Source organism: Rhopilema esculentum, chromosome 8 (genome assembly GCF_057945365.1).
Source record: "Rhopilema esculentum isolate cy_ngs chromosome 8, ASM5794536v1, whole genome shotgun sequence".
In the NCBI taxonomy this organism is placed as follows: Eukaryota; Metazoa; Cnidaria; class Scyphozoa; order Rhizostomeae; family Rhizostomatidae; genus Rhopilema; species Rhopilema esculentum.
The window spans coordinates 5,584,851-5,610,991 of NC_142822.1; the positions used below are offsets into that span (position 1 = coordinate 5,584,851).

The following is a 26,141-nucleotide window of genomic DNA, read 5'->3' on the forward strand; positions in this document are numbered from 1 at the left end:
TTTTCAGCGTGACCAACTTTTGGATAACTCCATATTTCGTAGGAAAATACTTTCGGACAAAGATTTGTCCGAAAGTTTGACAAGCTGAAAATTATTCTACCTGATCTACTTCATTGATAATCTTATCCAAATCACGAGTGGGCTACCTTTGTTCTTACAGCTGTTTCCAATCGACCAGTTGTTTCCAGTTCTTGTTGTTAATTTTCAAAAAATTCTAAAGCACTTGTTGATTTCTCCTTTTGCTTCATGACACGTTAAGACGATCTAGCTATCAAGTGAAAAGCAAAAGCTGTCAAATTTCCAAGCATCTAATCCTTGTTTGATTTTTCTTTAGAAAGAACTCTGTCTATTGTCTTCTCCTCGGACATTGTGTGTACAGTGCTATATATATGGTAACGCTCTGTCCATTCAATAGAAAGAGGCTGGAGTGACGGTGAGGGGAAGCAGCAGCATGGAACTTTTCATCCTCTTTTGCTGCCTTGCATTGGCAGGTAAGATCATATTTTTGCTTTTTAGAGGCGTTGCTTTATGGTTTCAGGCATGATGTCCTTTGGAGAAGTGGGGGGGGGGGGGGGTTAATCAGTATTAACAACTGCAAACCAGGATTAAAAAAATTTACCTACAAATTAGGGTGTGTTTATAGTTATCACTTGCAGGGATTTTTGACTCTGAATTTTGATCCTTGTATTAGGAAAACAAAGCATCGCTGTGTATGCTCAACGTGGCATCGTCTGTAGATTCACAACGTGCTTCGTGTCTCCGAGAAAAGAGTACTTGTCCAAATGTTAAAAAGAAAGCACTTCTAAGAAAAGGGATAAAATTAACTAAAAGTTGGGGAAAACATACCCCTGATGATTCACTCCGGGTTTGAATTTTCTGATCTCTAAAGTTTTCTATCCAAGGCTGATGGCTACAATTTGAATGTGGCTTAGCCTATTAAAGAGTTCATTTTGCTGACTAAATGATAAATAAAGCTTCGCAATTGAAGAATCGATTTCCGTTATAACTGACTCCTCTTTACAAAGGAAACCAATCAACTAAAAAGTGGAGTCAGGAACATCACATCAGAGAAGTTATAAAGTTAGAGGCGAGCTATAGGTACACAGGTAGAAAGAGCACCATGTCACAGCAAAAGTGACACTTTTTCCAAAATCCCAAAGAGATATAAATTTTGAAATCGGGAGGTATTTTCCCAAACGTTAGCAAGGCATGTGCACCTGGTACCCCCTCAAGTTAAGACGCTCCTGAAGTTAATTGATTTGACATTGCATTACAGGATCCACGGCCCTCCCCACACTTGCAAATTTGTGGCGTGGGTGCTGCACTACAGGAAGATACTTATATTAGGCAGAAAGTCCTCCGCAGTACCCACTATCCAACAAACCAGGAATACGTTTTTCTTATACGTGTCTTTGGCCTCAAAAAGCTTTGTCCTCTTACTTAAATTTTTTAAATACTATCCCCAAGTAATTGTGAATTTTCTACACAAGCTGCCAACTGAGCCGAAGTGCAACGATGTGATTGTTCCTCTTCCCACCCATGCAAAGAATTTACCCTTTACTTTATTTTTGCTGAAGATTTGACCTCCCTGCTCTTTATGGTCACTGAGCTGTAATTTGCTCCTCTTTGCATCGTCCTTGTGTGTCGTAAAGTGGCTCATATACAGTGCCTTAAGTAGGTCATTATGTTAAAATTTTTATTCAACAGAAAGAATAAAGAATAGTCCCTGTTTGCATCGTTTCAGTGTGCACGCTTACGATGATCCTGCAACATTCTAACAGTTTACATAGATAAACAATAGAAAAATTGTCACCTCTTACCAATACATTTTTACCAATACTCTTACCTTGACAAAAGTGGGCAGTGATTATACCCAGTTCAACCCAAAAAGTGATTATACCCAAAAAGTGGGCAGTGATTATACCCAGTACAGCAAATGACGCTTGTTGTATTACTAATGCAAGACGTTCAACAATGGCCTAATCTGTGGCAGCAAAATATTGCAACACCTTGAAGTTTTATGTTTTCAATAGATGCCTTTGCAGAGCAAACGAAGTACACGTACCGGTACGAGAGTTTTCTTAATCCTGCAAAGATTCCAAACCAGGAAAATCAGATAGCCAAGCTTCACTTGAATGGAACCGTGGATTTACACATCCTGAGAAATGGAAAGGCTATCATCGAGGTGCGTTCGAAGTTTCTAATAATTGCAAATAAATCGTAAAAAAGAAAGATCATATAAGGTTAAAGTAGAGACTGATTTTTATTGACTTAAGCACAATAAGGTTTTCAGAGAAACTAATTGTTGTAACATTCATTTTTTTTATTTAAAGTTGATACAATATCTAGCTATACTCAAGCTAATTAAAACCAACTAATTTAAATTACCAACGCTTAATATAATGTAAATCAAATATAACCGATGTTGCATGCGTATTCCTTGCAAAGATTACAAGTATAATTGAACGATGTAAATTCTGAGAATATTTTTTGACAATTTGTAAAATTGGGAAGTATTTTATTTCGTTTGGAACTAAGTTCCATATTTGGCTACATCTGTATGATACGATACTAAATTTTTATATTTTGTAACGTGACTCCGCTGTTTTGAATTGGGTCTTTCTTAAGTAATATGGGCATTCATTCATAGAACATATTTTATCCATTAAAGGAGGACTAAAACCGTTAAATGTTTGTAAAGTTCTGTCCCGAGACATTGTAAATTTTTCTTATGCAAAGTTGTTGTTTTATTCTTTATTAAAAATTGTTTTTCATTTTATACAAAAGTTGATTGATAATCATCATGAGCTATTCTCGTTGCCCTTTCATGAATACTGCTTATCTTGTTATTACTTTTTCTATTACAAAGCATCCAAACAAGAGGAAAATAATAAAAACATGATAAAATGAACATTTTCGTTAAAAAAATTCGCTTAGGTTTGTTCATAAACGAAGCAATTCTGGCTAGAGTGTTTACCTTTCTCCCAGCTGCTTTAAAAAAAACTTTAATATGTTCTTCTTATCTAAGTTGATGGTCTAATGTTACTCCCAAAAGTTTAACATTCTTTTTTTCTATTATAGTAGAAACATTTATTTGAATTTTAGATTCCTCTAAATTGGATCGGTTGGCTTTAAAAGTTATAAGCTTGCTTTCATCGCCATTTAAAAGCCATTTATTAAGATTAGCTGCTTCCGATTCTAAGTCGTCAGTTAGTTCATTCATATCAGTACTTGAAAACCAAATTGTATTGTCATCTGCATAGTTGCATAAGCTGCTTTTGTTCAAAAGCAGAAAAGTATCCTTTAGGCAAATTTAAACAAATTTAAAGCAACGGGCCTAAGATTGATCCTTGAGGAACTCACTGCTTTTTTCCATTCAGTCGATAGGTTATTTTTACTCGTTGTACTCTTTTATCTATATAACTATACATGAATTACATTGCGTTTTCGCTGAAGCCAATCATGAACATCGCCATGCATGCAGCAAAATATCAAGTCTGATGCCAGGAATTTTATGAGCCACTGGCAGCGCATATATCCAGCCATTTACCACTGACATTAGGAGCAGCAATGCCAGATGAAAGATGATCAATTTTGGTGTCATATATGACGCAAAAACATCAAAAGACAAAACTGTTATGAACGATTGACATATGTGTTTTTAATTGGCCTTATACTTTGTTATCCATCCTGCGAAAACTGCATTGCAAAGAAATTGAAAAGCAGGACGTGCAGAGTTAACTCTGATAGCTTTCTGACAGGAATCAGTTAGCCAATAATAAGGCACTACATATCATACGTAACAACATTGCTTGAAGGATGACAGGGGGTATTTTAGGCAAGTTATTGCATTTACTGCAATAAATATAATCCAAAGCGTTTTTTCGTTCTGTAGGTCAAGGACATCAGCATCTACGAATGCCTTTCAGACCCCAAAAACATGAGCGGAGTAAATGAAAGGTTTTCAGAATTCAGCACCAAAGTGAGCCGCCCACACCTGATGAAGCCAATCAAATTTGGCTACACCAACGGACTGGTACAGCAAGTCTTTGCACCAGAAGACGACCCTGCCTGGTCTGTTAATATAAAGAAAGGTATCCTCAACATGTTGAGCGTTGACGTGCAAGGGAAGGATCAAGAGACTGGTCTTAAAGATTTCTTCAACAAAGAAGAGGTAAGATGCTCTCTGTTACTTTCAAATAACACCGAATAATCGAATAGAATCTTCCCTGAAACGTTAACAAAGCTCGACAATTCAAGTCTCCTTCATATTGGTCCGCTTAATTGTTAGAAATAGAGCAAGTTTGATTCTACGATAATTTGACTCAGTCCCCATTAGCAAGAACTGAAAATCTATATTGCATGTGCTCTTTGGCTATACATGGACAGTGACCGGCCTTGAAGTTATGGCTTTTCGATCATCTTCCCTGACAGGAAATTTACGAGGACGCTTTAAACAAATTCTTCGAAGTTCTTTGTAATGAATTTTCGTCTTCAGATTCGGATAAGGAGCAAAAATAGATTTCATGCAGCTAATGTCTGTAATGTTGCTTTTGTGACGACATAAAAATACAAATAAGAAGTTTGGCCTCAATTACTGGGGGTTATTGTTGAGGAGACAAGTGTTATTGTCTAGATTCCTAATGTTTAAGGCTGTTATTCAATTCATTTGTCTGAACCAATGAGAAAGTACATCATATGCACATGCGCATTAAGACGAAATTTCGCGAGCAAACTTTACATTTCGTGGCATTTCCCAGCATTCAATCAAAACCATTATTTCTCATAACTGCATTCTATAAACAACCAGAGTTTCATTCTCACTCTTTTCATGACATTCTCTCTCCAGAAAATCTTCGTATTTTGATTTGAGTTCATTGTGGTCTTAGAAAAGAATCACCATGACTCAACATATGGTGATAAATCCTTTACAAACATTTAACAATGAAGTTTGTAATTATTTCAAAAACGAGGCCCTGAGTTGATTTTGTATATACATTGCATTTATTCGAGTTTTTCTCTTTATTGTGTGCTCCTTTTTCAGGTTACTATCCTTGGTGTTTGTCAAACATCATATAGCAACAAATACTTTGAAATTGTTGATGCACGTGAAGTGAGGAAAAGAATTGGAATGAATTTCACAAAGACCATCGATATGGAAAAATGCACTGGTTTTAACTACGATATCTACAACAAAGTTGTCCAAGGCAGAAATCCAGATCAGGATTCAGTTAGTAGCGATTGATTCAAAGAAAATAAATCTTTCTACTGCAATTTTTTGAAATAAGCACGTTGATCTAGATATTGCACTTTGGTAAGTAACCATGTGCAATATGAATGACATTTGTTCGTCTGCTTTATGCTTTAGAACCCACTGAAGACAACAGCAACGATCAAGTACAACATCACTGGAACTGAAACCCAGTTCACGATTGAAGGTGTCACTGCCACGGGTGTCTATGTTCTGTACCCATTCTCCAAACAGGAAGAAGGCATCCCTACTGAATCTGTTCAAACACTTGTTCTCTTGAAAGAAGGTGTCAGCCACTTTGAAAGCGAATACTCACATCATCTTGGTGAGAATAACATCAGATTTTTTAGAGCTAGTGCACTACCAGTTGCAGACTTTTCATTTCGAATTTTGTCAAGTTTAAGAGTATTTCTCAAGCGTATTTTCAATGTTTATCTGATTTTTGAATACTCTTGTACTCTTTAACGAACTACTGAATTTCATGTGATTTGAAGAGGTTCTAATATTATTTGATACAGCATGGAACCAACGTGGAAAACTAATGATGGAAATGCCATCCTTCCATAAGCCAGAGGTTATCCCACCACTTTCACAGAGCGAACGTAACGACAAAGCGACCTACATCTGCAACGCTATCAAAAGATTCTCATCATTGATTCCAAAGGGAAAGCCAGTCCAGAGTGTAATCCTTCAGCCTGAAATCTCAACCATTTTCATGCAAGTTGTCAACAACCTGAGAATGTGTGATCTTACAACATTGTCTGGAATGTGGGCAAAGTGTGCAGATGAAGATTCAATGTTTGTAACTTCAAATAATCTTCCTTTTTCTTTAGGATAATATCGCTACTTTCTATAAATTTCAGCTACAAATTTTATAATAGATATTGTTCGACATGTAATTAAAAATATTTTCACTTTTGTCACTCAGTATTTTGCAATTTTTTAAACAGATTAGTAATCGACTGTCAAATTCACGAGAATTAGAAACAACTATATATTGTATTTTCTCAATGTTAAATACACTTTCCTTATATTTTCATTAGCCAGTTATATTTTATTTATGCCTGCAATAAAATGTCTTGGCCCAATTCACAGGAGATGGCACGTGTACGCTTTGAGTCTTTGTCACACGGAGTCATGTATGGAGTCGATGAGAACAAAGGTGGAGAAAGTAAAAGAGGAAGACATTTTGACGTATTTGCAGGGAATCAGTTTCATTGGTCAGCCAACCCGATCTATTGTAAACAAGATGCTGAAATTTTGCAGTATCCCAAAGATTGCAAACAATCCAGAACTTTTCAAAGCTTGCTGGATCAGCTCAAGCAACATTGCAAAGGGTTACTGCAAGGTTAACACCATGTGCACATCATGGGTCGAGAGCTCTGTTAAAGATGCGTTACTACAAATCTCAAAGCCACAATGTTATAAGGATATCCACAATTGTCAACCAATCCATGGTCTCACAGTTCATACTGTTATGTCGATTGCTGAGAATCACGGACGACCATCGTACTTAGCTGCCCTTGAATGCATCATTTTGCTCCCCGAAGTGCCAACCAGTGTCAAAATGCACGCCATTAACTGCCTCAGGCCAATCATCAGACAGTCACCAAGAAGGGTGCAAATTGTGCTCTTAAGGCTGTTCCGTGATTTCAAATACGACAGCCAGATGCGCACTCTTGCTCTCTCGGTGATAATGGAGAACCCCCATCCACACCTTATCCAGCTTTGTGCCCGCCAGATCTATGTTGAGCCAAGCTTGAACATCAGGAAATTTGCCCATGAATTGTTCACTCAATGCAGTGAATCAGTGATCAAATACAACAGAACCATGTGAGTTGCTATGTTGATAAAGTCTCCATCTCATTTCTTTTTACAATGATGCAAACTAAGTGACTTGTATCTCGATAAGATGATACATCCGCAAATGTCTATACGGTTTTATGTTATGCTGTATCCTATATCAAAATCACTCTGCTCATACCTTGTCTTTAAAGACCATGCTTTATTATCTAAAATCAATTTTCAGTCGTCACACATGCAAATCAGTTCTCAAACTTTACACCAAGTCGTATTTGCCTTCTCCAATGGCGAACTATCGCAGTCTTCACATGAACGGCCAACTGAAAAACCAAAGACTCAACCTTGCCAGCGAACTTGAAGGAAGCTGGATTGCAAACAACAACAGCTACGTCCCAAGATACTCTCAAGCTAGACTAAGAGCATCGATTCTTGGAAGGAAGTTCGAGGTTTTTGATGTAAGTTATATTAATAAACATCGGTGGTCATGAGAGAATAGATTAATGTTGGCCTATGATATAGATTTATATAATATAGATTCCTTTTTACGTAATATTCAATAGTTTGTCTGATGAGTGCGCAAGTATAAGAGAAAAAACAGAAAGTGTCTCATTTTAATGAAACTTCCAATTTATCAGCTGTTATCTACTTATGGGCACCGAGCACTGTAATGTCAGAATAGGCAACGCTTACATGGATGTACTCAGACTTATAAGGTAAGATATATTATGCTACATTCCTCTCTATCTAGTCTTGAGAGTATTTTTTTGTGTCACTCTGCAAGAAAGCCTTGTCATCTTGCCATCTATAAACTTATTGTTGCAGTCTCAAGTCTACATGCAAGGAATTCAAGACTACATAGACTGGTTGATTAGCTTGATCAGTCAATACACTGACCACACAAGTGAAGAATCAAAGCCTGTCAAAAAGAAAATGGATGAAATCAATGAAAGGGTCAGTAGAATACCTTGTTGGGAAGATCTAAAACAATCATTTGCTTACAAATGAATAGAAGGGTTTGAAACAAAAATTTTACCAAAGTAGAAAACAGCATGTTTAGCTGTCAATTGTTAAAGCCTCAAAGCATCATGTGCATTAACCTTAGCGCTGACAGAATTTAAGCCCGTAGCACACTTGAGGTATCAGCTGAGCTGAGCTTCACTCGTAACTGTTGGCGTAAGCTGTTTCCTCAAGTGTGCAGTGTCCTGCTTCCTGACATTTTCGTCACGCCTGCCATCGGCGCAGGATATTCAAAATGTTGAATAATTTTGTGCACAAATGAACATATTCTCACAGTTTGTGCTCTGAGCAATTTCATTGATATTTTGCCGCCAGTTAAAAGTGTTAAGCTAGAAGACCGATTCTATCTCATTTTTTCTCATCTTCTAACTTTTTTGCTGACACAGTAACATCTTAACAATAGGCACCTGCCAATAACGGGCACTTGAAACAACAGACAAATAATTTTCTCTAAAAATTTGTTCGTTTAAGTCAAATTCTAGGAAAATCTACCCTTAAACAGATATTTGTCAATAAAGGACAATACCCTAAAAGTTAAATTTTTTGTCAATTCTTTGATTGTTACAATTGTTTGCTTCAAGACATTTTACAAACCAAAAGAGCCCGAGGATCTTGTATACGAAGGAAGTTTATCACTCTTTGACAAATTGGTGAACGTTAGGAGTTTGAACTTGAGCAGAGATGTTGGGTTTGTGGAACACTTCTTTACACACCTTAAGCAAATAATGAAAATCATCAAGCAGCTAGAAAAAGGAGAAACCTGGACATGGACTCAGGTAATTGCCTATTCATCATTTTTTGAAATCTCATGATACATAGAAGTATATACTTTTTCTGTTTCATATAGAATTTATTGTTTCTTGTTCTAAACCAACTTTTTTTTAGATTTTTGCTCGTCAATAGCATCAAGCCAGTAGGTACTCTTTTCTTAAGAATCATTTCTTAAGACTAGCAATGGTTTATCAACTGCTAACCAAAATTGTTCTCTTTCAAGAAATATGTAAATTAATTCATTGTATTAATGAATAACTTACGTTTGAAAATAGTCGCACTTAATATGAAAGTTCAATTTTTGTCATGAATAACAAGCACTAATAATAAAGGTATTTTTAGAATGAAATAGAAGTACACGTTATACATTTATCAGGGAAGCCGTTCTTCAGCTTTCATATTTCTGTGATTAAATTCAATGATTACTCAATAAAGTACCATAATAGAAACAGCAAAAAGCACATAAGACACTGATTCACCTCTTGCCAAGGGTTCTAATATAGAATAACATATGCATTCTTAGTTCTGAAGTTGTGTTTACTAGAATCTATATTTAATATAGTAGCTATAAAATTGCACTAGGCCACTTGTTTTCAACTTCAACTCTTTTCTTTCAGCCTCTCATGCCTGTCGATCTGATGTACAGAATGCCATCCCTAACAGGAATACCTCTTGTGTTCAATATGACAAGTATTTTTATCCCTTATGTGAGATCAAATGTTGAAGTAGAAATTACACCAGAGATTTCTTCACCATTGGCCCTGATCAAGGGTAAAAAGCTGGAGGAAATCGAACTTTCTGGAGTCCAGCAGCTCAGGTTCGTGCTGTTTCTAGATAAGAATGACAAGAAAGACCTAAATCGATGTCGGAGAATCAAAATTCTCCCCGATAAAAGTCAAAGTTATCTGTTAAAAGATCATTTTCTAGAAGTTTCTAATGGATCAAGCACTTAGGTTGTGATAGAAAAAGCTTGCAGGAATTCGCGTTTAAAATGACTTTGATGACATGATTTTTAAGGAACTGAATATGATTTATGATTGATGTGTGTTTGTTGTTGTTCATTCTCATAGCGTTGCGGCGTTACTCATTTTCTACATTAAACTGATAATGCCTGGTATAAAATGGCACAATTCTTAGCAGAGTTGTTTCTAGCTGACAAAGTGATAATGACATTATCATAATGTTAATTTACTGCACAAGCTTTACTGGTGAGTAGTTTTATGGTCCACTAGCCTCCTCTACTGTACCACAGGACCTCTGAACATTAACTTGAGGAGCAACTGATGAAAGAATTACAGGGTTCACAATCTGCAAGGCAATTACTAGTTTTCGATTCAATACCATTTGCCCAGTGATTGAATTTCATCCAGATTAGATAGGTTTGTTTTGAACTTTGTATTTCTATTGCCATGAAAATAAACCAAGTTTGTGGACATAATATATTCCAAAATGTGATCCATTGATTTAAGAATAGTTCCATTTGTGTCATGTGGCAGATTTGGAGATGCTTTTAAGCAGTCGATTTTTTGCAGGCTAAAATAAATCTTTTTTCTGTCCGTAGTGCAATCGCAGAGGTTCGTGGCACAATCAAGTTCCCATTGCCCTTCATTGAGGTTGGTGCTCAGTGCAGGAAGATCATGAATATTTCAATGCACTTCGAAGGAGAGGTTGAATACAATTTTAAAAAAAAAGAGTTCAAACAAGAAATCAAACTGCCAAAGAATATGCGAGAAGCATTTTACACAACCACAGAAGCATTCCAGTACATCAAAACTACGAAGGAGCCAATGCGAAAATTGGACATTGAAGCAGATCAGTTTGGAAAGGTAAGGGTTTTTGCAATCGGGGGTTTGAACTTCAGACTATCAAGCAGTACATTGGCTAGCAGAACTTAAGAATACTGCAAAATGAATTTTCTTGAATCTATAAAATTTCTTATTCAATTTCTAGGTGGAAAAATGTCATTGAAAATGTCAATGCATTGAAGCCTAAATATCGCTGTTCTAAATGAACCTTTCAGATCACCAGTTTTTGAACTATTTCATTGAAATGAAGAAGAGGATTAGTGGTTTTTCTTATCTACTAGGTCCAAATCATCAATGTCACGCAACCCTGTGAAGGCCATTGCAGAGCAGAAGAATGGGTTATTCGAACAGCCACTGGCAAGTACTTGTCAGTGCAAGATGGCAAAATCGTCTTGAAACCACAGCCATTCAAGTTCAAGGTTATTTTCCACGGAGTCAACCGAAGAATCATCAGCCTGTATGTACCAGGCCAGGGTTACGTCGTCATGTCAAAGAAGTCGCCATGCTTGTTTGTGAAGCCAACCTCAAATGGGAAATACTTTATTGTAGATTATGAGAACTTGCAAAACACATTGATCAAAGCTCTCGTGCATTTAGAGAAGGTTCCAGAAGGCTGGGGATTGCCATCATCAGATGAAATACAGGAAATTAAAAATGCAGGAAGGCTGTTCATGCAAAAGCAAGTTGTTATCACTGGAGAAGAGTACATTGAAAGAGAACTGGTAAGCTAGTGCTACTTTCATGCCATCGATGATTAAAATTACCTATTAGAAAAGCCTTTTCTTTTTAATGACAACCCCAGCTCGTGTAATGGAGAATTTATAATGCATTTGCTTTTTTGCAGATCGAGCCATCAAAGCAGTATGTGAGAATGGCCTACCTTGCACTGACGGATGCTCCTAAAGTCTGCTTAACTCCCAAGAAACAACAAGCACTGAACTTCACCACTGAACGTCAAACAAATTTCACAACCCTGCTCAACAGATACTCATACTCAAACGTAAGATATTTCATGCATTTATTAATGTATGATACTTTTTAGTATGTTGACATATTTTTTGACCTCTATGGTCGTCTTCGAATAATAACAAACATTAATTCGTCTTTCTTGAAATCACAGCGCACCTGTATTGGAAAACCATGGGGATTCAATCTTTGCCTTCATGGATATTACCCAGTAAGCATTGCCCGCACTCCAGTAAGCTTCATCTGGACTCCATCGACAATTCGTGTAACATGCAGTCCAGATCGGGAAAACAACGCTCGAGAGATCAAAATGGACGTCACCAGGGTAAGAAATACAGAAACAGAACTAGCATATGGCCTCCTTGTGAGACTGGAGGGTACGACTAAAATCGTTAGGGGTGCAGCCACTTGGTACAAAAAAGAAAAACGAATAAAGATGCGCGTGACACCTTCGGATCCAATGCTTTTAAGAATGTCAAAGTTGTGCTATGATGAACATTTAAAACCGGACAATTATTCATTGAGAATAAGTGTCAACGACAGAGAGTGCAAAAGAGTCAACTTAGAGGTAAGTCACTAAATCGGCAAAAATCCATTACTGAAATGTTGCTTGTGTCATTTTCACACGAATTGCCTTGTTTATTTTCCTACGTTCTTAGATCTGCTTAAACTTAGGAATCCTTTCCATACGCAGCTTTTAACAAATACAGAAGATGTAATTGGAAGTTGTAGCTAAACATCAAGAATGTTTCAACATTAAATATATGCTCTTAAAAAAACTTTTTCAAATTGATTCTTTATCTACAATCAAGGCTGACTTCTTGGCACCAAAACAACAACCACGTCACCAAATGGCTTTCAGATTGAAATACACTACAGAGGGCCTACCAAGTTTCTGGCGACAAGCTTTGTGGTATACTGACCTCTTTGTTGTGAGACCAATCCTGAGATATTCCAGTGACTACTGGTACAGCAACATGGCGGGATATCAGAAGTTGACCCAATGGAACTTCGACGCCACCATCGATGGCACAGCCTACTTGCAATACCTGCTTACCAGCAATGATACTGTGACACGGAAAATCGTCTCACCATCTGAAGTTTGGGTGTGGGAGAATATCAAAGCGACAAAATATATGTCTTCTTTTCCAAAAGGATCGAAGAAAATTTCCCTTTTATTCAAGTTTTACTGGGTCAAAGGCAAAGGTAGAGAAAAAATTGCCTTGCTTAATATTCCACAGTTCTCTATTATCTCTAGAGCAAATTCTAGTGAAACTCCTTCCACCAATTCTTTTCCTGGTTAGTTAAATATCTCTTTGTCGTGTCCTTTTCAAGGATTGTGACTTGAATCAGGTTCAAGCGAATATCCTTGCCATTGCTAAATGAATCAAGCATCAGCATAAAACGTCATCCAATGTAAGCTCGCTTATGTTTTACAAACTTTGACTACAATAAAAGTGACATCTCATTTCTTCTCGTTTTTAATCAACAATGTGGCGTTGGCTTGGCCAACTCATAAGACATTCTCTTGGACTACTGCGCAGTAAGTTAAAACACGTTAAATTGAACGTTGTAAATCGCACATATATATGACAAAAAATACACCCCCGTGCCCCCGCAGCGCGCTTAAACCTCACCAGTACTTTAATAGTTGCTTGATTCCTTTGGGAAAGGTTTAAATAATTTTGTCTCCGATACATATGATATTCATCTTTACAGAAGGCTTCTTGGTTCTCGCATATTCTATAATTTTTATATAGTAATCATGCACAGCTTACTCTAATTTTCCGCAGTTATTTATTGAGTTTTAAACATGGCACCCAGAATTAATAAGCAAATAGTCAAGCTATTCATTTAAATGCTATACTTGCAAGACGAATAGATAGAATTGCAAGGAATGAGTTCTGGGTACATTCGAGTATCTAAGTCTTCGTTGCATCAAACACCACACACAACGCAATTTCTTATCGTCAGCTACGAAACAAAATGCAGTAAAGCAAAAGTTCTTATGACCATGACAGTCTTCGATATATTGACATTAGAGTTGTTAGGCATGTAAGATAGGTTATTTCTGTTCATCATTTTGCCCATTACTTTCTACATCAAATCCTTTCATAGAATGATATTTTCAAATCCTTTTGTGGGTATTAGATTAACATTAATTACATCTTAAAGACACGGGATCTCGTTATGTCATATTATGTCACAATACATCATATCATGTCACATTACGTCATATTATGTCACATTACGTCATATTATGTCACATTACGTCATATTATGTCACACTTCCCTATGAGATGTTACTAGTCAACAAGGTTTTACAAACAATAGCATAGCAACACGTGGATATCACGTGCACATGCATATTCATCAACTTTAACAAACCTCCTTGGCGGAAAATGGCACTACATATAATTTTGTCCTCACAGTAATGTGCAGACATTGGAACTCTACTTTTGGAACACTGGACAAAAAAGTTTTCCATTACGACATGAGAGGAATGTGTGATTATATCCTGCTCCGCAGCTGCTTCAAAAACATGACACAGCTCATGGTCATGACAAGAAAATTGACAGATCAGCCGACGTCTATCCAGAGAGCTTTAACAACATTGATTGAAGAATATGAAATTACCTTCATTCCAAAGATGAAGAGCTTTGAACAACCTACAATTAAAGTTTGTTTGAAATTACCATAAACTTTCTTTCCCACTACACCAAGATAACGATTTGATGGTCACTCTAATTCCGCTTGAAAATTTCTTTTAAAAAGCAAAATTTTGTAAACAAGTTCAAAAGAGCGATGTCCCCTTCCTGCCACACCCACACACCTATTATATCTTAATTTTTTTCCATCGTATTTTAATGTCATTCTTTCTCGAAGAATCTCCCGTTAATCAAGGAATGCACAAATATCAACAATTTTTCATAGCAGCATCAACAATTTTTCATAGCAGCATTTATAACACCTAACCCCTTTTTCAATTAGCTAAACTAAACGGAGAAAAACTTTTCAAACACCATTTCGAAAGAAAACTGGAAAAATTTTCCTCCAAATTTCATCAAGAGAGGCATGGAAATAGATTTTGAAAATGAGGATTTAGCATAGATAAAAAGTTTTACTTACATCTTCAAAATTTTTATCAGAGCAAAAAAAACAGATACACCTGGTCTCCAATACATGAACGTCTTTTCTTTGATGCAGATTAACGGAAAGACAACGACTTTGAAGGATGGCAAGCTCGAAATCTGGAAACAGAAAAAGCCATGTATTTACATATTCTGGGAACCTGAAATAGCAATAGTTACCTTGTGGCACGTACCAACCAAGTTATATGTCGCACTTGTCGAAGGCTACAAGGTATTCATCTCCTTTAGTTTCTCGTTAAAGATGTTTGCATACTCTTATCACAGCTTTTGGTCACTTTTTTAGACACTAGATTTGGAAAGTAAGCAAGAGACAGCTTGCATCAAGGAAACAGAAACAAAAATTATATCAGGAAAACATCTTTTTCTTGGAAAATGTGATATTGGCACAACATATTCGCTGATATAGCTGTTAGTCATTTTTCTGAATATGTGTTGAAGCATTACTCTCTATATGGTAAAAAGGTTAGGTAACTCAAGTTAACTTAAATTGTTTCACTAAAGGTACGCACTTCAGTTGGGTCGTCGTTATTTGGAAAAGTTTGTGGACTCTGCGGAAATTTCAACGGAGAGCAAAGGTTTGAGTTCAGAACACCAGAAGGAAAGCTTATCCGTGACGTACAGCGACCAAAACTGTACGATCCAGAGCTTGCATTCTATGAAGAACGCCACTTTGGAAACAGCTGGATTGTCCCAGGAAGAAAATGCGCCAAGGGAGGTACGGTTCTTTTTTCTATATGCCTAATGCTTTTATATCTTATATCTTGTATTGCCTGATGCTTTTGTTTCGAAAACAGCAACTCGTTTGCGTCTCAGTTACTCCTTCAATATCTTTTCGTGCCCTTTCATAGAATGCAACTTCAAACGTGAATTCATCAAGGTTGAGCAACAGAACAAGTACTGCCTGACCAAAATAAGAGTGCCCCAATGCCAGACCAAATGCACCACAAAAACCAAGGAAGACTTGAAAGCTCCAGTTATCTGTGTTGCAAAGAATGAATCTTCACAACTGCACAGTCAGCTGGTGTCAGGACAGCCACTCACACTGGCCACTGCCACTGACCACTTGTTGCCTGTCAGTCTGCCAATTGAGTGCAACTGCCCTTGCAAAAACAGGTAAACTCTTCAAAATGGAGTCGACTGTGTTTGTCTCAACTTTTAAACGATGATAATAAAAAAATTCCTTTTAAAATGTACTGCTTTTAACTGTCTTTAGCTGACTGTTATACTGCTTTTAAAAAGTAAAATGTTTCTATTGATTGAAGCTACAATTAGCCCTAAGATTACCATAATCTGCAGGAAATGAACATGCAAAACGACCAGTCAACTATCGTTGATAAGAGCTTCTGGACTTTTAGAAGAATTTTTCACTTTTCCAAATGTATACCAGGCGTTTGAACAGGTTCTCTTCACTTCATCCGCATTAATGAATCTGAATAATTTAAAATATTGAAAAAAATGTGGCAACGAAAGGGAGGACCTTCTAGCTCAGTTAACACATCATTTCTAAAAACTTGTAGATACCAACAAAAAAAGAAATAGCATATAGATCCACTCTGTTTTTTGCTGCAGATCTAATAAAGAGGTAAATAAGTAGGAAATTCTTGCAAGGGCAAAAAGATATCGTTAGCCTAAGCATTTTGAATTAAGTCATTTTGTATTTCCAAGTACCTTTACCTAGTCATCAATGGGCTTTTTAAAAAAATGGAGAGAGTTGATTTACTACATAGAGTCATCCATCAATTTATGTGCAGATATTTCCTAGAGTTAGGTTTCATTTAACGTCACGATTCGATGTTAGGTAACAGTGGTATGTTCTTTCCTTTGACAGTGATGCTTATGCTTTTGAAGATCATCAAGGCTAATGCATAATGGAACATGAAGAAGAACTGCAGGCGTTTTTGTATACGATATTTTAATTTATAGTTGAAAGTTGCGAGATTGTGAAGACAATTCGGATTTAGATTTAATAACAGCAAATAAACTGTTTTTGATTGATTGATATTTCTACAATTTATGAAAAGTCTCTGCGTGCCAGCTGCCTCTGTGTATCCGTCCAAAGTAACTATAATTCTACAAATCTCTACTGGTAGAATAATACCAGTAGTATTTCTTGCCATTCAGATGTATAGAACTAGTTCTTGTTTAACAAAACAAGACTCTGACATCTGAGGCTTTTTCCAGTCAATTGAGATCATCTTAGCTCATCCTTCCCAACAGCAAACAAAACAGGATGCCATTTGCAGGAAACAGTGCATCCTTTTTAAACACTGAACCAATTGGATCAGCTTTGTTTAGTTTTAGGTTGTTAGTAAACATCTGAATGGCTGATGCGAAACTCCTGATTTTTTCCAAAAAAACTTTGCATAACTCAAACTTTTATTAACTTGAATATTTTCAATGGGCCCTTGGAGGTTAAGTTATCGGGAGTTAACTGTAATAGGCAATTCCAAAATATTCTAATTACTTGGAACAGAACCCCACGGGAAAGGCTTTAGTGTATATTCCCGTATTACAATGAAATAGCTCTTCAAGGTTGTAATAGAATAAAGACTTTTACCAGAATTTGACAAAACAAGTGAAAATGGCAAAGCTAAATGGTAACTAAGCTCCGAGGGTCTAAAAGTCCTGATTGATTAAAAGCACTTGGTCCTTTCTTTCACCTTGTATTTCACCTTGTGTTTGTATGGAGACATGAAATGTTAAGCAAATCTTTAGTATATATCTTCAGTGCTATTTGTCAACTTTGTTAATTTGTTCCATAGTGTTGACTCAAGTCTCACATAAGATGAGGTGAGCTGTGAATAGTTGTGTAACTAGTTATTGTAGAAAGGCAAGAGATTAATGCCAACAGAATAGCAATAAGTAAATTGAGGAAGGAATATAGTCTGAAAATGGAAAATACAACAAAATCCTCACTATAAGGCATGTATTTACAAGATAAGTACAAAAGATTACATTTTCTCTCACAAAAATAATGTTTCTTTCTTAAAAAATAACTTTTTTATTGGAAATATTATTTCTATAACAGTGCTATTCAAGGAGGATGACCCAGATGAATTTGCACACATCTTCTGTTTTCTCTTTTTAGTTTTGATATCATTCTTACTTGTCCATGGAATATTCCTAAATTAGTTCAGTTCTTCCTTTTTATGGGATGTTCAGGGAAATCAACTGCAGAGTTATTTTTAACTATGCACCAAGAGTTCAGTTAAATATGATGGATAAAACAGTCAATACCATTGGAATAGTTGGAAAGTCTACTTATCAAAATAGAAATTGACAACAACATAATAAATGCCAAACCTGGCATATTGGGGAAACCCTTTAATGAGAGATAACCGCTATAATGGGGACATATACCTTGACAATTTAACATTTATGTGTTATGTGTCTCATAAATTACAATCAGTTAACAGCAAAAAACCATTATTGAACAACCTATTCCGTTCTTGAAAAATATCTTTCCAGTAGCTTTAATATCTTTCTGGCATCCTCTTTACTTTTGAAGTTTGCCATAGCCTTTTCAGCATCCTCATCTGTAATGATACCAGATTTCTTCAAAGATGGTAAAATTTTATCAACCATTTCATGCTCACTGAATTCTGGATGGCTTTGAATACTAATAATATCATCACCAATTGATACAATTTCGAAATTGCTGGTGTCAGAAGTTGCTAGATGCTCAGCCATAGGGGCAAGTGCTGTCACACTGTCTCCATGACTTTCAAAAAGCGAGTATGAAATTTTACTGTCTTCATTAACTAATCCTTTGAAAAATGGATGCTTTTGTGCATTATGATTAAGTTTTATATCTTCCATATTCCACACAAACTTCCCATGGGGATTGTGGCCTACTGTTCCTCCAAGTGCCTTGTTCACAGCTTGGTGAGAGAAGCAGACTGCAAAAACTCTTGGTGGCTTGCTGTTGTTCTTTTGAAAGCGCACTAGTTCCCTTATCCACTCTTCATATTTTGAAATCCACTCAAGAGGCTCGTATGCAGAGTAATGTGAGCCCGTTAAAATGAATCCATCAAAATTTTGAAGCTCATCTAGTTTAGGTAAAAGGCCTGTAACTGCATCAAAGTATGCCCAGTCAATACTAGGGCTTTCCCAGGCTGAAAAAATATCACGATGGCTTTTATCGGTGGCAACAGGCATGTCTACCAAACTATCTTTACTCTGTCCCTGACGTGGCCTCCCAAATCCTCGTGCTTCGAAGATCTCCGCACACAACTGGTTGCAATCAGCTCCACGCCACTTCGGGAGGTCTTCACACCCAACCATTCCCACTCGAATAGAACGGCCTTTGCTGTACTCCTCCATCTCAATGCTTGTATCAGATGTAATATATGAATTCGTCCGGTGTCTTGTTTACTTTCCTTAAAGCAAAGATCAAAATCTCATCGCGCTCCAATTCGAGGTTACCATAAGAAACATAAGGTATAGTTGTTGTTGCTACCGTCTTCATTTGGTATCTTAAGTCTTGTGATCGGGCAGAAGGGAAGATGCACAAAATATTACTGTCCTGGATTGCCTTACTCGTTCCTTATGTACAATGCTATTGCACATCAAGAACCTTGACTGCATCAACCTGGGCATCAACGATAACACAAAATAGCTATGGTAGTAACGAAGATTGCACTTTCACGATTGTCCCGTCGCCGCAGAGTCAACATCTCAGTCGATCAAATGACGCATACTTTTTGGAAATTTCTTGGTCCACATTCAATGTCAGAGGGGATATGCCTGACTGCAAAGCTTCATACGTTGAAGTATTCCTTACAAAGTATTATTTTAAAGCTTTCTCATCAACATCAAATATCACCTTTACTTGACCTACAATGCCTGCCAAAAGTCTTGGAACACTGACATCAATTTCCAAGGTCAAAATCAATCACCCCCCTCTCCCCTACAGAACAATGTTGGTTTACTATCAAACGGGTTAGGATTTTAGGTAGCACTTTCTTTTGCGCTTCTTTTGTGATATTTCTCTAAATCAACAACATTGTTTTAGGGGGAAGAGGGCGGATGTAGCAACTTTTTTTCATTAAAGGAATGAAAGATATCAAATACAGCGTAAATTGCTGGGTGTTCCAAGTGCTTTTGCAGGCATTGTATCTCAAAAAAAGGTTCACACTTTACAGGAGTGTGATTAACATGTAACTTTTATTTAGGTTATACAAAGAATGGGTTTAGCTAGATATATTATAGAAGGGTTAGGGGTCCAAATGTCAGACAGTCTCCACCTATTTCCCTGTGATCAGGGTCCTGCTTTCTTTTGCTTCACACTATGAATTGAGTCATTCTTAATAGCAAGAAAGAGAGAAAATTGCCAATTTTTTACACAAAAAAGAAGCTGGCACAGCTGCATGAGTGGGATTGGGGGCATTATATTTCATGCTGCCATTATCTTTCATGCTGCCAGTAGGCTTTTTTCCAAGGAAAAGTCATAAAAATTGCGTTAGAAGCATTTAGAAGACTATTAACTCCCTTTCCTAATGGCCCTACAAATCCACTCATGCTGGTAGGGTTTGGGTCAGGATCAATGTCCTAAAGTTACACTTGTGCATAAATGCCCTTTGTACTTTATTTGCAAATTTGTAAACTCAAAACAAAAGAAGTTGGATTATGGACACTGTTTTGTTCCACCAAGATCCAAAGAGCATCACAATAGCAGCTATGGTTGAATCAAATTACTTAGGGCTAGTTTTGATGAGCCCTAAAATTATGCATTTTTTTGCAGAAATTTTTAACAGGCTATTAAAACATGCCTACCAAGCAATGTTAAGTCAAAGAAAAAGTCATCAGTGTTCATTTTTTATTCTAGATCCTACAAGTCAATTGGAAAATTTTGCTCAAAGAACTTAATAGATTATTCCTTGTTTACCATGTACTCATATGATGGATATGCAAAACTTAAATTCCACTCATCTGACAGTGGAAACAATGGTTTCTCAGCACAGTACCGTCTACGATCAAGCACTCTAAGTGGTTTTGGAGATTGTAGTTCGTAAGTCAACTTCATACATAACCATACATTATCACTCACATAACTATAGTGATGATAGACACTTTCAATCATAAATATACTAAAATGCGTGCGGTACAATATGAAAAATTAAATTTTAAAAAAATGTTTCCTGGTACAATTTACTTACATTGATCGTTATTTACTTTCAATTATAACTTTGTTAGTAAGTTATTTAAGTAATGTAAATTGTTAGATCTAAGTCATATATTTTGTTGCCATGTTAATGTTGTAGTCTTTTTCCAAAATCTTATACAGTTTATGATTTTAGGGTAATCTTCTCCTCTCACCCCTTAGTTCATGACTGTTTTGAAAAAATTTCTAAATTTTTCTTAGCTTTTTTCCTGTTTGAAGATAGACCATTTGCTATATAGCATTGGTTGTATATTTGTGTTTTCATTCCCAGAATTTTTTAAATCTTTTCAAATTAACCAATAGTTGAACATTATTGAAATATAATTTTTCATTTTCCAGGCAATACTTGTACATGGATTCAGATAATTTTTATACTTCAGGCTGGCCTGAAAACTATGAAAAGGATGGCACTTGTACTTTTGAAATAAGTGCCAGGGGAACCAAAAAACTTATCTTTATGGATTTAGATCTGAGAAAGACCCCAATATTCGGCTGCAGCAGATATACTTCTGATTATATTGAAATACGAGGTAGGTTCTTTTGAACTCAGTATTGTCAGGGTAAAGTTCATATCAAAGGCCAATTCATTTTTTTAAATAAGATCTTACCTATTCAAATCTCAACTTTTTGTTAAATTTTCTTTTACTCCCTATGTCACAAATATTTAATGAAATCAATTTAGTTTTACAAATTTTTAAACAACATTCAAAGCAAATGGATTTTTCAAAAAGGGAGTCATTGTGATTTATTCTGTAAAGTCATGAAGACATCTCATTGGCCAGCAAAAAAACGCTTTTGAAAAAGAAAAAGAGATGTTTCTCATTGGTCAATTTTTATCCACAACTAGGTATATGTATTTCCTGGCTTAAGAATGATTCAAAATGTTTGCTTTTCTAATGCAATTTCAAATTTTATGTAGAAACAAGAAACGCTGCAATGCGCTTAGAACAAACAACAACAACGAACAGAGAAAATTAAGGGTAGCAAATAATTTGCCCTCTCCACCCATGTTTATTCTTTATCAGCCCTTGACAACAGTGTCTCCAGTTATCAATTGTGGTTTACAAACATACAATGCTGACAATGTGTCAACATAATGCATCAGAAATGTTTCCAAAAATGTGCCAGATAAGGTATAAAACACTGACCACAGAATGGTCTGATGGTGAATTCTAGACAAATCATACGTTGCAGTCTTTTTAAAGAAACCAACCAGAACTGAGCTATAGTGGATATTCTGAATAATAGTCAGTGTGAATAATTGCACTGAAAAAGGCATTAAGACAATTAAATCCCTGCCTGAATTTTTAGCATGAGCTTTATTGAAGCTATGGTCAGGCTAGAAAATGGCTGTAGATCAAGTATCCATGGTATTCTACTGCTCTCTGCTATCATAGAGCCACACTAGACATTGTTCATGTTTGCTAGGTCTGTTCCCGGCTATCACCGACACTAGGCCAGGGGCTTCCACATAGGTTAAAAAGTAGGCAGTCAAAATATTTTACAAAAAGATCTATTGTTTTGCCAAAAGAGGGGACTATATGGCCTTATCGGATGCTGTGTAGGCTGGAGTTTTTTAATCAGAAATTGAAGTTCTATAGACAGTTAAATGTGCAACTTTTTTGGCTAAGTGGAATAAAGCAAATACAGAAACATTATGTTGTTGTTATATCGTAAGAAGGTTAAAATTTTAGGGAACCTTTATATTGTTACTGTTTGTTTTAAATAGTAAAAGTTTTCTAGACCTTTTAGGTCTTGTTCATATGGGAAAAAGTTTCCCCTGCATTTTCCTGGTGAAGCAGGTTTCCCATTAAGCTGAGACCCTGCCACATATAGCCTTTCTAGACGTAATAGCATGAGTGCTCACATAAGAAAACATTTTCTGGCTAACTGAGATCTCATTTGAGCACTGCCAGGATCCTGCCTGGGCAAGGAAATGTTATTCCAATATGAACAGATTTTCCCAGCAAAGCAGGGAAAGAGATTTCATTTGCACATACACAGTCCTTCACACTTGTCATTCAGAATCACTTTAAAATTATCCAGAATGGCTTATCAAGGCAGCAAACTATCTGCATGTAAAAGGTCTATTATAATTATTTTCCTGGCTCGTCAAGATTTCTGCTTCACCAGGAAAAGACTGGGGAACCTTTCTCCCTATGATCAGACTCTAAGTCAGGGACACCAGAGGCACCAAGGGGCAAGGGGGCAGGGTTAAGTAAAAGTGCATTTGAAAGATAATTTCCCAGCTACTAACACTTATTCATGACTGGTATTCAAACTTTTGTATGTATCTTAAAAATTGGCAAACTTTTAGCATTAGAAAGTTTTGAGAAGTTTCGTCATAAGACAGTACAGTTTGTATGAATCTCTTTGATGATTATAAAAGGCCCTTGTCAATTGCCTTTTTATGAATTGGGCACTTTGGACCCCCTTGCCCCTTGTATCAAAAGACAACCGGGGCCATTGACCTCTTACACCCCCCCCCCTCCTCTAGCATCCCTGCTTTAAGTTGATACTTATAAGTAACTTTTAATAACACAAAGTGACTTTGCAAATGGTTGTCCAGTCTTTGCAAAGTGATGTTTCATTTTCTTGTTCATTCAATGTTTTTTTAAGGTGCTGAATCAAGTAGTGTGGGCTATGATAGTGCTACAGTGCTGAAAGGCCCAATTTGTGGTACCAGCAACGTTGTTACTTACACAACAAGCCAAAACACAGTGTATGTTAAGTTAAAGCGATATGACTACTCATCAAATAAAAGAGGAATTGTTGCTGGTTATTTGACTTATAATGAAGGTAATTGTTTTTCTTTGCAAACCTTTCAACTTTATCAGAACTTTTTCACTTGTATTTAGCTATATGACCATGATCATATACAGTTGGTGAAGGCAAGTTTTTTGTTAATTAGCTATGTGGGCAATGCTTTTCTGTCAGTTGATGTTGAATTAGCTTTAAGCCCTGTTTAACTGTTTATTGTTGAAGTGTTGGTCTGTTGGTTGTTACCATGCATTATAACCTGGTTATTTTACAAAAACGTTATGTAGAACATTGAAATTAACTATATTGTAGTGCTGTAGATAGAGACAATTACTTTCTAGCAGTCCTGAACTTGCTTTCCTTCCATTGATTTCATGAACTTTGTCATCAATTTTGTTATATAGTTTACAATTGTTTGTACAAATTTGTAACTCACACTCAACTATGTTTGCTTTAGAATGTCTCCATTGTGAAGCAATATTTATGTATATGTTTGTATATCACATATCTTGACCTTTGTAGGGCAAGACTCCTCCCAAGCATTCGTCATTACAGCCATTATATCTGTGACAGTTGGCCTTATACTGATAATTTCCATTGCTTCTGTAATTGCCTGCTGCATATGCAAACATAACAGAAGAAAACAACAAGAAAGACAGCATATCTTTGCCACTGCTGGAGAAACAGTAGGTTATGGCAATGTGTGTCATGCTGAGCCTCATGGCTACATGGGAGCTCCAGCGTATACAAACTCCGAAATGCCACCACCATATACTGAAGCTGTATCAACACCTTATCAACAAGCTCCAACCCATGGTAATCATATATTGCATTGCATCTTCATTCGATCAATATTGCATATTTACAATATTTGATTAATAGTGCCCTTTCCTTTCCATTTGATTATACTTTCAATATGCCTCTTGATATTGAACACATTGATTATGATGTAAAAACGATGGTGATGTAGTTAATTATAAGCGTAATGATTAATTTGATAAAAAGACTATGATTTCAAATTTATGTGCTTGATTTCATTTTAGTGGACAGCCAACTGCCACCTGAAGTTAACCCTTATTGTTCTCAAGCAGAGAGGCAACCTGCTCCAAACTGATGTCCTTTGAAGATGCAGTATAGCAATCTCAATTTATCTAGATATCATAATTCAATTTTTCAAAGAACCCTGCTATGACACATCTAAGTGATTGCATTTGTCATTGAATCTTGGTCATGTCATAATAAGGCTGAATATTTTCTTTTTCATTAGAAAAATTTTCTTACAGTTTATTACTGGCTTCCTGAATAACAATAAAATGCGTTTAAGCTTTCGAGGCTGCATTGCTGTATTCAACCAAGGCATAGTGTTGCGTAGGGTTGGTAACCCTACATGTCTCAGTACAATAAATGATGCTGGAATTGAGTTAAGTTCGACTTTTGTTGTAATCCCGTAATCAGAAAGCAGGCCCGTAATCAGAATGACGAAAGATTTTTGTTCCTGGGTTAGATTACTTTGTCACAATCTTAAAATCAGTCCTTGCTCTCGCAAATTCATTAGAAAAAAATCTACATGATCAAGTTTAATGAAACATATGTTAAATGTGACCTTGTACATTGACAGGACATTTCTAAATTAACTCTCACAGGCTCAGTGCTACAGTTTTGAGTTATTTGTACTCTTCATTCAAGGATTAATTAAAAGGAGAAAATTTGTTATTTATAAGTTTTGTTGTTGTAATAAAAATGTTGATTTTAGAAAATAGATTTTGTATAAATTTATCATATAGAGTTATTCGCAAATTACACCATATAAATGATGATATCATTTTTTGTGTCATAACCCTCTCTCTTTCTTGGTAAATTGCATTCTATGAATGTAAAGAAATATTTTATATCATGATGTCAGTTTGAAGGAAACCCAGGAAGATGATGATATTATGAATGTTGATTTGGGCGACGCCAAACAAATTTTAAGGGTATAGAAATGATTTTTGCCCATAGAAAATTGTGTCCCACTCTTTAAGGGTGTGGTCATTAGTTAAATAATGCTGAATTCATGTGTTTTCATTTCAAAATTCACTCTTTAGTGCAATACTTTGAAAGTTCAACTGCTACAGAAATGTTAATACGCTATTGTTGCAAAAAGGCTAAAATTTTACAACTTCGGGAGAAAATTTGTTTTCCTTGTCCCGACAAATAATCCCTTGTGTGCTGATGAACGAAGTTTCAGGGGGGTTACAGCGCCCCGCTGTACTTATAAAGCAGACATTTTCTGTACTGCCTGTTTTCAAATCACAGGTTTATACTACTGGGTAGAACTGACCCTTAAATTGATGAAAGCTCCAAAGATCAATGGCACGGGGTTGTGCCATTTGTCATAAGAAGTTCAGAAACTTTGGGTGTGCTTTTCAGAAATCTCGGGCAGAAACTGCTTTGCTCTGGTGAGGTGATGAAGC

General features: G+C 36.3%; 3 protein-coding genes across 4 annotated transcripts; 2 read left to right on the plus strand and 1 right to left on the minus strand.

Annotated features, from left to right (window-relative positions):
- The first annotated feature begins 356 nt into the window (after positions 1-356).
- LOC135694990 (vitellogenin) lies at positions 357-16,764 on the plus strand. Its single transcript, XM_065213904.2, has 21 exons — positions 357-491; positions 2,034-2,185; positions 3,896-4,174; positions 5,045-5,230; positions 5,369-5,576; positions 5,770-6,049; positions 6,347-7,084; positions 7,281-7,509; positions 7,877-8,005; positions 8,653-8,847; positions 9,460-9,659; positions 10,404-10,668; positions 10,929-11,369; positions 11,492-11,647; positions 11,768-12,181; positions 12,426-12,819; positions 14,046-14,293; positions 14,821-14,976; positions 15,267-15,480; positions 15,614-15,878; positions 16,594-16,764. The coding sequence occupies exons 1-21, from the start codon at positions 452-454 to the stop codon at positions 16,625-16,627; spliced, it is 5,223 nt and encodes a 1,740-aa protein (XP_065069976.2). The 5' UTR covers positions 357-451; the 3' UTR covers positions 16,628-16,764.
- Positions 16,765-17,628: 864 nt separating this feature from the next.
- On the minus strand, positions 17,629-19,174 carry LOC135695003 (uncharacterized). The gene has a single exon (XM_065213923.2). The coding sequence runs from the start codon at positions 19,086-19,088 to the stop codon at positions 18,204-18,206; it is 885 nt and encodes a 294-aa protein (XP_065069995.2). The 5' UTR covers positions 19,089-19,174; the 3' UTR covers positions 17,629-18,203.
- A 47-nt stretch (positions 19,175-19,221) lies between these two features.
- LOC135694999 (uncharacterized) lies at positions 19,222-25,623 on the plus strand. Of its 2 annotated transcripts, none has more exons than XM_065213917.2 (6): positions 19,222-19,551; positions 20,593-20,775; positions 21,268-21,458; positions 23,548-23,727; positions 24,211-24,504; positions 24,732-25,606. In XM_065213917.2, the coding sequence occupies exons 1-6, from the start codon at positions 19,271-19,273 to the stop codon at positions 24,800-24,802; spliced, it is 1,200 nt and encodes a 399-aa protein (XP_065069989.2). In that variant the 5' UTR covers positions 19,222-19,270; the 3' UTR covers positions 24,803-25,606. The 2 variants fall into 2 exon arrangements, with proteins under 2 accessions (XP_065069989.2, XP_065069990.2); XM_065213918.2 differs by having other exon boundaries at positions 19,247-19,537; positions 24,732-25,623.
- Positions 25,624-26,141: the final 518 nt, after the last annotated feature.